This window comes from Bombus huntii, chromosome 13 (assembly GCF_024542735.1).
Source record: "Bombus huntii isolate Logan2020A chromosome 13, iyBomHunt1.1, whole genome shotgun sequence".
NCBI lineage: Eukaryota > Metazoa > Arthropoda > Insecta > Hymenoptera > Apidae > Bombus > Bombus huntii.
In genome coordinates this window covers 1,180,277-1,194,771 of record NC_066250.1, presented here as the reverse complement: position 1 = coordinate 1,194,771, position 14,495 = coordinate 1,180,277, and the positions used below count along the sequence as shown (strand labels likewise).

Genomic DNA, 14,495 nt, shown 5'->3' with positions numbered 1-14,495 from the left:
AAGACAAAACATTAATTCAACACTTGATTTTGAGTGGCTTTATTAACGAAGGAAGGCATATGATCATATTCCATATATTTATATTGTTTCTGGATTATCATATTACTCGTCAAATTTATTTAAACGAAGAAAATGTCAAAAATTAAATATTGACAAAAACATTAAACGAATCCTGTTAAATCAAAATATTATATACACAATTCATAATCAAAGGTAAGCATTAACTTACGATTTAGTAGTATCTGACTTCGAGTCTGTTTTCTTCGGCGATGATTTTTCATTTTTCTTATCTTCACTTTTATGTTTATTGTCTTGCTTCTCATTGGCAGGTTGAGAATCTTAATACAAGATTATTGAACGATTCAATACTTGTAAATACACAAACGATGTACATTGAAGATATAGATTGTCATATACTCACCTTTCTTTGAACTACTATTACCAGTCATTTCTGCCATCTTCTCTTCAAAGTTCGTTACCCATCGCACATCGTAAACATCCATAAATGTTAATTCTGGCGTTTCCCTGCACGTAGGAAACAGCCATTGATTTAAAGGAAAAGTAAATTAAATTACGAAGATCATTAACGCGCACCTTGTTGAATCACGTTCATAAACATTCGTAAAATCACGCGAACCGATGTTCGTATAATGTTCGACCGTATAGAAAGCCGAAAATGTGGAAAGATAAATATCATGACTTACCTAAAATGATAGTCCTGATAGACCCTCTTGATGTATTGCATTTTACTCTTTTCGAATTGATTCTTGTCGACCAACTGCGGTTGTAATCTTCCAAATCGTTCTTCGATCTTCTTTGCCACTAACACAGATATTTCATTAGCTCCACGCTTATAATTAGGAGTACGCGGTAATTCCGTAATTGCTCGCGATATTGTTGGAAAATGTCTATTTAGATAAGTTATTCTGTGATTATAGCTGGTAATGTGAGCCATAACAGTGCGAGGATCACCTCGTTTATCACACAAAACACATGTATAACTGGGTTCACAAGAGTCATTGTCAACCAGTTCAAGCAGATATTCAAGACCAACAAGCGGTGAACTTCTATGTCGATCCAGACTCATCTGAATCGTAGTTGTTCTAGTTATTTGATCTTCCATGCCAGGCGGTATTGGTTCACCAGGTGCCAAGCCATCACCAATAGCCGTCGATTGAACAGGTGGGGCTGTTTTCACAATATCTGACCGTTTGGACCATAACAATACTGGGTATGGCCATTCGTTTAATTTCATTTTGTGACGACTACACATATTATGATTTAGTAATTTATGAGCTCCAAATAGAGCAATATTACAGATATGACACCATATATCACCATCTTCTGTCTCAGAATATACAGGTCTGAGAGTGCCATCTTCGGCAGTGACACTGCTCCTCATTAAACGTTTTCGATCATATTCTTCCTGTGAAATATAAACACTTTATAGAATGGGCAAATAACATATCACAGAATATAAATATATAACATTAATTTGGATATGAAAGTAGTAGAAGATTTTTTATTATAGAAACACAGATTTCCTTTGCGAATTCCGCTTTGGATTAGATATGTTGTATGTATCTAACTTTAGCAAATGTGTATTACAATATATCTAAGGTTCTAATAAATAACAATATCTTTTACAAACAATTCCTATTACGCATTACCTTTTCTTTATCTGCTTCAGATAAATGAGAGGGATTGCGTCCCTCTATATCCAGATCATCAAAGTTTTGCATGGTTAACCACGTCTATGAAAAATTGTTGCTGAGTTTTCTGAAAATATAAAAGTGCTATCATGTTTGAGAACGATAACAATGCAGCATTAGGGCTGGCATAAAAGTATAAGAATTAGTTAATTGCACTACAATTACTATAAAGTACATAAAGTTAATAGTATAGAAAAATACATTCTTGATTAATTATAAATAATAAATTGGAAACAAATATATAGTTACTCTAAAGAAAACTTGAAATTATAAAAGTAATATACATATAGTCAATGCTCGCTAATATCTGTAGAAACGATATATTCACAGAATAATAATGTTATTTTATAAGCCAACCCTGCAGCAGCAATTTCATTTAATCATTTGTGATTTATTTTTTTCAAAGTTTTTTATAATAAAGCTACAGATGTAAAAAAACTATACTTACCCATTTAATGTTGTATATACTATAATACTTAAACAATTTATATACACATATACTATTATTTAAATGTGAAGTTTCCATCGAGTAAATTTTATGTTAAATAGGTTTATTATAACTTTATATTTGAAAGCAAATAGCTTAATGCTAACTGCTTATAAGTGCTGTAAAATATTGCTGAATAGATAATTTCAGCAACAGAAAATACAACACAAATACTTAAATACATTTTAAACAAGTTCTTATAACACACTTCATAATATAATCAATTTTTATATATGTACTTACATATTTAGGCTAACAACTCTAAAAAGTAATTGGGCTCCTAAAGGAATTCATATTAAAAGAGATTTGTTTTTTTTAAATAAGAAGTAATTTATGTTATTATTATTACTATTACTACTACTTATAATTTTTTTGGAATATAGGAATCAATCCCTAGCTACTTACCGATAGTAAGGAAACCTCATATTTCCAATAATGTTTCCAGGATACACAAGTACCACAAAACATTAAACAAAGTGCACCATGTAAAGACACTAACATCACACAAAGTTAATATTTAAAATTACTTTGCGACTGATAATAAAAAGAGAAAAACATAGCCATTCAGGTTGAAATAAAATCATGTTATATATAGAATGAACACAGCTAATACGAATAAAGCTGTGAGTTTTGTTGTTAATAGGAGAATAAACGAGACTTATATAAACAATGTGTGTCTTTTTATTAAGCGGTGCTTGCTTAAACAAATTATGCTGCTAATAACATAATAGGAATAACAAAATCATGATGAAAATTTCGGAACAACCTGTAATACAGGTAACCAAAAGGCTGTTCGATCGATTTAATCCATAAAAATATAATACAGTGGTATTTTCACTCGCGTCGCTAATTTTTGGCAATCAAGCGATCATAGCCAAATGGCGAACCCTTGATTTTTAATTAATTCTCCCTTTTACACTACTATTTTTTTTTTCATTTCTTTCGACGACTTTACCCTTAAATTATAACCTCCCATAACATCGAAATAAAAAGAATAAGCTTGACTTACCGAATTACCAATGCACGATGATCATATTCAGTAATTCTGTCCGTGTAGATTTTTGCTTCTTTAATTTTGTTTTCGACAAAACCTTTCGGTAGCCATATCGAAAAAGAAATATTCAACGAGCAAAGATCTGCGCATGACTGGCCTGCATATAGAGGTCGTGTTCGGTAATTAATTGCTGGTAGAAAACTTTATTACCAACGTGAATTTTTTTCCTGTTTTTACAACACCCGATAAATATATACATTTATGCGTATGTATACCGACAAAGTCAATGATGTGTGCTTCCATTTTTAAATCAATTTGAATGAAAACCACTGTTGAATCATGCTACAAAGTACTGTTAAATATGTATATATTTAAATAAATTATACATCTGAAACGAAAATAAAATAAATAATAAATTCTATTTCTAGATGTTAATACATATAGAAAAAAGTAACATCAAAGAGGTTTCTTCTGTTCCCTTTCATTTCTTCCTTACATTTGTTTTCAATTTGAATTTCTTATCGATAGAAGCGATGTAAATTTTTATAATGCCGTTAAAATATTGTATTTCGTAGTATCGATTACGTCGTAGCAACAAATTTGTATATACGTTCATTAGACAGATATAAATATGAATGTATGATAGTATAATAAATTCGTTATTCAATTTTTCATAAAATTCTAGAAAAGATGCGAAAAATCGTATTCGAAAGCTCTACATTATTTACCGAGCTACTATGCTCGCGACAAAGTTTTCCAATATTTTAGTTGAGATATATCGGTAGATCAAAAATATCGAAAAGCTATTTGGTATGTTTGCCTTTGTAAACGGGTACTGAGAAACTATGTCACAACTTTGTGAAATTTGAATCTTTTATACTCTTTCAGTTTTCAATTTCAAAGTTGGAATTGTTTTTAATCCGAAACACGCTCGAATGCTCTTTGTAACCTTTTTCCGTCGTGTTAAGGGTGTCAATAAATAAATCTCTGCACGATATTTATCGATACAGAATCATTAGAATTTATTTGCCATTAAATACGATATTTCGATTTGCGCGCATTAAAAGGATTTTCCAAGCATCGAAACCGAGTTTCTCCAACAAAATCCGAAGGAGATTGAAAAACTTTGAGGAAACATCCTAATTAGGATGCCTTAGTTAATGGAGGGAATTAAAAATAAATTGAAAGGAAATGGTAAAACAAATTGGAAGAATATCCAGTTTCTGGAAAGACGTTAGTAATAAGTTTTATGATTTACCGGGCCGGCTGGAGAGTATCTTTCCTGATTAAAATTAGAAAAGTTTGGAAAAATGGCGCTTCGTCATTTGCTTTGCAAGTTGGAATTAATTAAAAAAATCCCGATTAAATTCATGCTAAGTATGACAGAAAAATAGGTTAAGTTAATATCAGGCTGATATTATATTCGAAGGTAGGTGAGTAATTACATCGATCTAATCGAGTTAAATCGATGAGATCCGGCGTGTTGTAGAGGATGTTCGCGATCAAAGGGATCGGTAGCGGTAAACGCGGCAATAGTAACCGTAGCAGAAGGGGTCCAACACGTGTTGCCGTACCTGAGTAGCTTGTTATAAGGCCAGTCAGTCGGTCATCGTCTTCCGCTGATGTACTTTTGAAGGTATCCTTGTTGCGAGGCGCGCGAATGCGCGCTCCCCGATGTCCAACATGATCCTCAGATGCTTCGCGATCTATTCTCTTCGACTGATTTTACTCGCAAACGTTGCGTTCGCGTCGCAACCACAGTGGAGTGTTTTGTCGTGGTTGTCATCCAGTGTTTGCACTCTGATCGTTTTTCCATCGAACACGCAACAATGGTCGTTGCTCGGCTTGAATCTCTGGCCGGGCCAAACCATCGAGAAACCTTCCGATGGATTCGATTTGAGCGGAAACCCAATCTCCAGGGGTAAGTTCTCGGAGTGCCGTTTCGTGTTTCTTTTGTGTCCGCTAAGACGTTCTCGGACCAACGCTACATCCCGTGTCTGCACCGGAATTTGTGTTTCCTCCAATCCTACGCCGCCTACGGAGCTGGTTTTTTTTTTCTTTTTTTTGGGGGGGGGGGGGAAGAGATGGCATTCTATCGTGGTGCACGGTGACGGTGCATAGTTTTCTCAAAATCACGAATAAAACGAATGAACCGGTTAACGATCGCGTCACTCGAATTTCCCTCTTTCTCTCTTTTTCTCTTTCTTTCTTTACGGATTCTCTATATTATCTTCGATATAAGCCCTTATTCACAGTTAAATTACAATAATAGCATTAAAAATTTGATTATCGAAATAGATGTAGCTTTTATTCTACTTTCTATTTATAGAGATTAAATATGTATTGGCTGGTCGCTCGAAAATTAATCCAACGACAATTAAAATACATACATACAGCGTATAATATTATCATTAAAATCAGCTTTGATATTTATAAGTAAATTAGTTATCACTTGCCCTGTAACGATTATAATCATAGCTAAAATATTCAGGGTTATTAAACGGGCAGAGAACAAATAAACGTGAAATACAACGTGTAAATTTAATATTTGAATTGAAATATTATCTCGATGCCCACACTAGTTAAATATTCACAGGGATCTTTAATCTTTAATACACGGAATATTTAGCAGAATTAAATTTCTTATCGAACAAATCAATTCGACGATACTAGCCATTACCGATTATCCCGTACATTTCGTCAAATTCTAGTTGGCAAATCCCACTACTTATGCAAATTCCTATGAGTGTATCCCGCAAAGCGTTAATTGGCAATCAGTAACGATAAGTAAGAGTAACTCGATAGTCCTTCCACCGCGGAGAAACCAAAGACCGACGAATTAATTACTGCGGTAATTGCGTGTTCATCATCGTGTGTTGATTGCTCTGACTCGGAACAAAATGCGTCTCTACTCGAATGTCGAGTCACACAATCCACGCGTAGGTGTGATACCTGTATAACGTTAATTACAATATTCATGAATTACAAATGTACCGCGGAGGAAACGTTTCTTGTTCGCGTTAAATCACCACTGTTCGTGATGAAATACTTAACGTAATACTCGAACGCTGGTTCGAAGGGGTTGTTCAAACTCTTAGTGCGCGAGAAAACGGATAAAGATATCGAAGGAAAATTTTTGGAATTGCGTTGCATCGCTTAAAATTTCAGGAAATAAAAGTAACTTTGGTCGCATTCTACGTATAAACTTCGTACAGACGTATCGTGCGACTGCTTTTCCACAGAGACAGCTGTAGCGAATGGGTTAAAAAAGCAGATCTTTCTTTCCAGCGTTCTATTTTCTTCTTCTTTCCATTCTTTCCCTATCATCGCTATACTTTCTTCAGATTGCAAGGACGAAAGAAACACGTTTCAACACTGGCGAACCAGTTTCTTTTGTACGTACCGTAAACTGGGGTAACATTGGTAGATCTTCGTAACGTTTTTCCACGAGTAATCATCACTACGAAGATTTAACCAATCGCATACTAAAGATCCCGATGATGAAGCGGGAGGCACGGTGGAATAACTTAGTCCCTTCGTATTTTACAGCTCTTCCATATTACCAAATTAACTATACAATTTCGACAAGTAACAGATTTTCTAGACCAAAAATCGATCACACTTTACTCACTAGATAACAAACCGATATCCATTTGGCCTAAACAGAACCGGCATTAAAGGATATGTCTTTCGTATAGTCGAAATAAGGAACTTGACCAAATTCTTAAATACAACTAACCTAATGTCAAAAATAATATTAAACAGTATACCGCACAGCCATACCGCCGAAAGGACTAATCATATGTTCGTAATTACTTCGTTCACTAGCATTCATTTTTCTTCTACCCTCTTGTCAAAAATACGAAAATCTCGCTGAAGGTCTGGTAGCTGACCGTGTTATTATCCCGTTATCGACAGTGTTGCTCCAGTTTGCGGTTTGCTATCTCGGTTTCGTTATCTTGCTCGACTTTTCGTTTGTAACCTCCTTGTAGTTCTGAACTTCTTTCCCACCCCGGTGCAAGAGGAGTGCCTATCGCAGGACAAACGACGACGGGGCATATGCATGAACACGTATGAGTGTCGCATTCAAGGAGGAAAGTCGAATGGACGGTGCGCGCTCGGTTTCGGCGTATGCTGCATATGTAAGTACCTCCAAGCTATAACCTGTTATTCCCGGTTCACCCAGTGTGCGAACGTTTCATAAATTCAGCGTGGTGGAAGTTTTATAGCCGGGAAATACAGGATCGGTGCGTGAACGCGTTTAAATTTCCGGGGATTTGCGCCCGTTCCCCGTGACTGCTAATTTGTTGATACGATCGTTGCTCCCCCGTGCAATTAATTTCTTTTTCTCTTCATCCCCCACGATTCGTTGCTTTTTTGTATATTATCTTCTTCTTTCTTTTTTATACACGACGTCATTTTTCAGCGCACCGTTGATACGCGTCCAGGGTACATCGTTAAATTTTAAAGTGGAGATATTTGTACGTGTCTTTCTTTTTAAGAGTTTCAAAGGACGAAAGGCCCGTCCCGTTCGTGAGAATATACGAAGTTGGGTATTCGGACGAGAGTAATTAAATCTGCGTTCAATGAAAAAATTCTCTAGGCTAAGATTTTCTAAGATTTTTCTCTAAGGTTTTCTACGGACAATGTTCATCGCGACAGCTCTTAGATTCTTACGTTAATCCGATAAAAAAATGTTAATAACGGCGTCGTATCGTGGATTTACTAGAAAAACTGACACCATTGAAACAAGCTTTTTCTCTAAACATATCTAATTCGATATTGCTTTGGTACATTTGCCATGTGTAAACCGTGGCGACTGAATTTTAATCTTGGCTACGTTTTAACATTCATAAGTCCCGTTACACGAGCGACTGAGCAACACGCGACGTAATTCTCGGTACAGATTTCGCAATACGGTTACGTGGACTTGACTCTGTACAAAAATGATATATATCCGATTTACGCCGTCTGTTTCCATCCACGTCGTGTTCTGTCAATCGTAAATTGCTCAGTCTTCGGTATGAAAGCACTTACGCGTTCCGCATACTCGTTTCGCATGAACATTTCACGGATATCGTGCACGAAACTTTACCACGCGATGCGCTCTTCTATTAACATTGATAGACCGAACTTGCTCAAAGATTTTAACCACTTTCAGGTTGGAAACTTTCCTCATGATATATAAACACGAAATGTAGCGTAATTTGCGATAAAAAAGGACAGGGAAGATGGTTTCCTCGAGGGGAACGAAATTGATAAATGCGACGCGATGTTTTCGCACGTCGTTTGACGAGATATATGATTTTAATCCTATTATTTAATACCGCTGTTGATAAAAAGGATCTGATAATTTTCACTAAATCGTTTGAATGATCGTTGTTTCACGTCAAGCGTTAAAAAAACTGGAGCGGAAAAATTGTGTTGCCGATTTGGAAGAAATTCGTTCGTTTTCTGCATAAATAACTTTACGACCTTCGAACGCGTTCAATTCAAGTTTCGCATAGAGAGCGACATTCTTAAACAATATCGCAGAAATGATACCGATCGTCTAGGTACTTGTAAGTCGCGTGTTCCAACGAAAGGTTAAATATCCCTATCTATCACTCGGTATAATGCGAGCCATGTAACTAAAGCGACATCCAATTAATTACATCGACGTCAACGGATTACTCGCTGTTTATCTCTAGATTCCCTCAACAAGTACCTCTGTAAAGGTCCTATTCCTCGGATTAATCGGGTTGCTCTCGGGTTTCCAAGGTCGTCGTCGACGATTCGGTTAGATCGTGCGGCGGTTTTAACTAACGGTATCACGGAGACAGCGTGCACGTCCGAAGGAATGATCTCGAGGAACGTGCGCCTCCGTTTCCGAGCGTGCAGAGGAAAGAAACAGGTGAAAGAGTACGCGAGAGAAACTGGAGGAACGAGAGGAACACTTGCTACGAGTTCGCGTGCCAAGGAAGAACGTACGGCACAAGTTATACAGTTATTTAATTGGTTGCCATCTCGGTCGCGCGTCCCAGATAACAAGTCGCGTTTCGTCCGATCTTTCCGCCAATTTTTTTTTCGACGATGGCCTTCGAAGGCGTCGGGCGATTACCCGTTAAGATCCTGTTGCGAGAAGGAAACTCGCGTTCTTCTCTCTTTCCCTCTTTTTCTCGTACTTTCATAGAGATTACCAGAGCTACAAACAAGTAGTTCTCGCTCGAGCTGTTCGCTCGGAACCTTGCGAGTTTTATCCCGGCGAGGAATCGGATTTTAAATTGAACCACGACGGTACCTGAATTAATCAAGACAGACACGATCGGTAAGACGAGGGAATTCTCGAATAACGCAATAGTCGTTGTACAGTGAGGTTTCGTGTTTGCAATTACTAGAAACGTGCAGGCGTGTCTTCGTATTTACGCTATACATATATCGCATATATTATTCGGTATCATTTTGATAGAATTCAGATCGATTGCTCGGCGACTCGCGTATCAAATGTGTATAGCGTTTTACGGAAGAGCGGCTGCTCGTTTAGAGGAGAACGTGATACGTGAGCAAACTCGTGAAACAAACGCCGGTACTTCTTTTATTGTGTGCACGTGCTTACTTTCAGGATAACTTGATAACTGCATAGACTCTTCTTGTTGCGTACATGATGTGTTTCGTTGACGATATTGTGTTGGATACGGAAGGAAAACCTTTTGGATACCTCGCGCCGCATCCTATGCAAACTTCGTTACACGCTCGTGATTCGGGTTAGGTTGGGGTTAGGTCAAAACACTTTGTAAATTTTTTTTTTTTTTTTCGTTCGATCATGCGACTCGGTCACTCGATTTCGAAAAGAGAATTATCTTTTTTTTTTCTACGATACCGTGATAAATTATTAGATCGTTCTTTTATTAAGAATCGTTCTTGTTTTTATATCGATATAACCGACGTCTTCGAAGCGCATTAAATGCTCGCGAGTGGTTCATATCGTCTTGTAGACCGTGATATATTGATTTTAAATCGAGCTCGACGAGGAAACTTCGGTGACCTGAAAATTTGAATGTTTTCGAAGATCGCTGTATTGTGATATCGAATAATATGGCTCGGACATTCGATAATGTAAGTCTGTTCGTGGTTTATTTTCAGTTTTAAATAGCGGAATGGTACGTTGAAGGGTATAATTATTTTCCACGGTTTCGATATTACGAAACTATATATAAATATTTTCACGATATTACAATATTTAACGATATATCCATCTAATATGATATGATCTTTGCAAAAAACAGAAATTTTGAGAAAAACAGAATATTATAGAAATACTGTAGTCGAGTCAGGAAGGCTGTCGCCCAAATGACACGCCGACCCCGAATTTCTCAAGCTTGTATAAATATTCATAAGATTCCAGCGCATTCCAAATCCTCCGTGCTCGGTCTATGAAATTTATTTTCGGTCATCGAATATATTAACGTACTTACATCAATTTCGGTCCATGAAATTCTCTCGCAATTTGAATATTTCTCTGCTGTATTACATATGGTATTTATATTTATCGAAAGTACGTTCAGATTGATCGCGTAAAGATAAAATTGCAGCCAACAGTAAAGTAAATATTTCAAAAACTTTCCTTATCATCTTATAACGGTCAAGGTACAACGAAACAGCCTGAATATTTTGAAACACTTTGGAAATCCTGTAGCTCCGACACTATGCCGTTCATTAACGATTCTACGTAAGAAACATAGCGCGACGATACGATCTTTCCATTAGATCTCGATGTTCTTCGATTTTATGTCTTTGTAAATCGACCTAACGCGAGAAAGAAATTATCCTACCGGTCGGAGAACAGTTGGTTCGGGAATCGTTGCTTTTCAACCAGTTCGGTCACTAACATCCTGACCATCGGAGTAACTGTTTTACATCGAGCGATGCATATGGAATATATTGCTTAGGAACGAGTACGTACCCTCGATCAGTTTCCGAATGCCGTGGCCTTGATTACCAGATAGGCCGTTCTTGATCTGATGTGTTTCAGAACGTATCCGCTAGAAGCGGTTTTAGATTAGAATATCATAAATTGAAAATAAAAGACTGTCGCTGCGTTATTTTAATATAACGTCTTGTTTTAGAAAATCGAACGCTTCGAAGAAACTTTGCTGTGCGTTGCAACGAAATAAACTTCGTAGTTATATAGTTTATGGTATATGAATTTTTAATCTAATTACTGACTTTCAAAGAGAATTAGTACCATTATAATTGCGAGAAATCTCTACATCCAAGCTCTCCTTTCATCCCAACAAAGTATTTCTTACAAACGTCTCTGTACAATTCAATTACGCTCTTAACTTTATCACCTCTCTTACAAGTTCCACCGATTCCACTTCTTAATTTTATCGTTAGTAATAATTCCATTGTTCTCTTATATACGTAACGTATATATAAAATATATAAGAATAGAACGACCAAAGAAGAAGCAAAAAATGAGGCAACTAATGAAATGAAAGAATACAAATAATAAAACAGGTTCAGGTTCTTAAGAGTTTAACGAGACATCGTTCGGCGACAGAGACACCGCTCCGTAAATTTTTCAAGATCGTCCACTGGTTGTTTTCCAAGAGAGAAGAAGGGCGAGAAACGTCTACGTGAAACTGGTAACCATTTCCTCGGGGTTGCAGCCAGCTGAATAGAACCACCGTGACTCCAAAACGACCGCTGAATGGCTGAATGAGAACTCATTATCGGGGCTTGGGACCGCTTACGAGACCGTCACACCGCGATTAATAATCCTCCTCCTCAAAAATAGTTTGCTGGAATTTCGAAGTTTCTTGGAATGACCCGCTGTAATTCTCGCCGAGTGGTTTTCGAACCGCGAAACTCTTCCGATGAATATCATATTCGTCGTACGGGTTAAATCTTAATTACGCGACTGCTCCATCTATCCAGAAATATTTTTTAGACATATTTATATCGAGAAATATTTTCCTCTTTGAGAATAAAGAATTTCTTTCCTACACTTTTTTCTTTCTTGTCGATATTTTTCGCAAATGCAGATAACTTCCTGAAAAATGATGAAACGCGCGAGTAAAAGGTTAATGAAAAATATTAATTTGTTTGAAATGGAAGTGGCGAGAAACGAATAATTTTTATTTTCACGTCTTTTAATTTTCCCGTTCTATTTAATAAATATTCGTTTTCTCAGTTTATTACTTATTTTTATAATCTGTATTGTATTTGTTCCACGCTACAATAATTTTCCCATGTTGGATTCTGGATTTTCATTTATTTCAATTTAACGGTGCTTAAATCGATGCAGCTCGAATATTTTCACGGTGCAAGCACATTCAGTAACATTAAAAGTCTATCGCATAAAGCTTTTTTTCTCACGCGAATGAAATTTACTATTTTACTGTATATGCTCATTTTGTAAGCCTATTGAATGTTCAATTTACAAATTCGAAGTACTGTGCAACGTAATAAATTACATTTTACAAGATTTTAAACGAATGCTTTTCTTAAATGTTCCTAAATGTACAACGTTTGACAAGATATTTAATTAAATTAATAATAAATTAGTAAATTGTATTTGTATTAATAAGAAATTAGTAAACTGGATAAGTATTATATTCCATATTTGTTTAACTCGAAATTTCACTGCTTCGCGAATTATTTACGACAGTATAATCTACCATTTGACCAAGGTTGATTAACCATTTTTACTTTTTTCAGTAGTCAGGCAGTAGGGTCAAGATATTTCGCGTTGCAGGAAGAGCAAGATTTGAACATCGCATATCTTGTACGTGTCGTTCTCGATGTACTCGAGTACGAAGAGATTGGAAAAATACCCGATACCTGTTATTCGATTTCCCGCTACAGCCATTGATCCACATACGAGTTTCGGCTACTTGCTTGGCATTAATTTATATCCTGTTTCGCACGTAAACAGGTACCGCGTATCGTACCACGCGTCGTAATTCATTCGTGTACCGTTATCACAGTTTCCCTGTTGTGGGAGTATAGTAACTGCTTTTTCCCGTTATCAAGCAGAATTCTAATGGCAATAAAAATACCAGCGTATCTGTTCGCCGTAAAAAAACACCACGTAAAAAAACACCACGAATAATTATCGATAACTAGTTACGGCAGTATCAATCTTTTACTTGTTTCTTTTTCAGGAAAATTATTTATAATATCAAAGAATAAAAAATACACCTAATTAAATCGTTAAGAATAGTACATTATCCCAAAAAATATCATTCGCGTGCCCGTTTTTATTTCCTTTGGTTCATACCGTATTATTTCCTTCAAATAAAGAGAGAACGAATTCTAAGTAAGCGGTTCAAATCGACAAATTTATTTGCTCATCGTCGTTGCCTCCGACTCTCTGCCAATTGCTGTCACCGGCGAATTCGACGATTCACCTGGCACCAAAGAGATTTAAAAATGGCACGGCAGAAGGAGAGAACGAAAGAATCGTTATCGACGCATCGTACGAGAACACGAGCTTTCTGACCGCACGAACGCACTCGAATTCGTTGTTTTCTGGCTATGTAACACACCGAAAACCCGATCAATATTTTCAAATCGATATACACAATGTACAACAGATACTTTATGCTGCACCAAGTTCTATCGTGCGCGTAGAAATAGAGCTTGGCTGTCGGTGTATATCCGCTATTTGGCCGATTCCACCTTCGTGCGATTCGCTCTCTTTCTCCAACCCTTGCTTCCTTCGTTCCCCTGTTTGTCTTTCCCCATTTGCGATTTATTCATTTCTTTCTTTTTTCCCCTGTCACAAGTCACGACAACTTGCGAGCAGAAGGTGCAGAATAATCTGACCTACGTGATCAGCCCTGGTTTCCCCAACCTCATTGACTGGCCCATGAACTGTTCAGTAGTCGTGCAGAAGATCGATAGGCAGGTCAGCCAGCTCAGGATCGATTTCGTCCATTTCAACATAGTAAGCCACGCAGCTCTTTGTCATTCTTTGCTCCACTAACGGCATATTAACCCCTGGAATACTACGCATTTACGATCTCACCCCACCATGCGCGGTTTCCTAGTGTACGCGACAACCTCTGTCTCTCTCCGCTACGCCTCGCGCACCCTTGGATATCGTTGTTGGTTCGTGTCAAAAAGCTAACCTACTGGAGTGCCAGGACACGCAGCACGACTTCCACAGGAACGGTGGCGCGTGCTACTATTGACCCATAATTGAGAACGCAAGCAAAAGTTCAATAACCCGAATATATATCTACGTTTCCCCTGTTCCAGCTAGTGTCCCTCCGTTGACATTTATGAGTGTCTCCAGGGGATCTAGACACGCTTG

General features: G+C 37.1%; 1 protein-coding gene across 5 annotated transcripts in view; it reads right to left on the bottom strand.

The window, feature by feature from the left end:
* Window positions 1-14,495, bottom strand: part of LOC126872341 (PAT complex subunit CCDC47-like) — a 151,305-nt gene that overhangs the window by 12,172 nt on the left and 124,638 nt on the right. Inside the window, exons 1-5 of one of the 5 annotated variants that reach the window (XM_050632180.1) lie at window positions 3,209-3,372; window positions 1,671-1,779; window positions 705-1,426; window positions 422-525; window positions 230-338 (exon numbers count right to left, since the gene is read on the bottom strand). The exons of 1 other annotated variant lie outside the window; for it this stretch is intronic. In XM_050632180.1, coding sequence (XP_050488137.1) covers window positions 230-338; window positions 422-525; window positions 705-1,426; window positions 1,671-1,742 — 1,007 coding nt within the window. In that variant the 5' untranslated portion in view covers window positions 1,743-1,779; window positions 3,209-3,372. 3 more of the 5 variants (XM_050632181.1, XM_050632184.1, XM_050632186.1) reach the window with 3 other exon arrangements.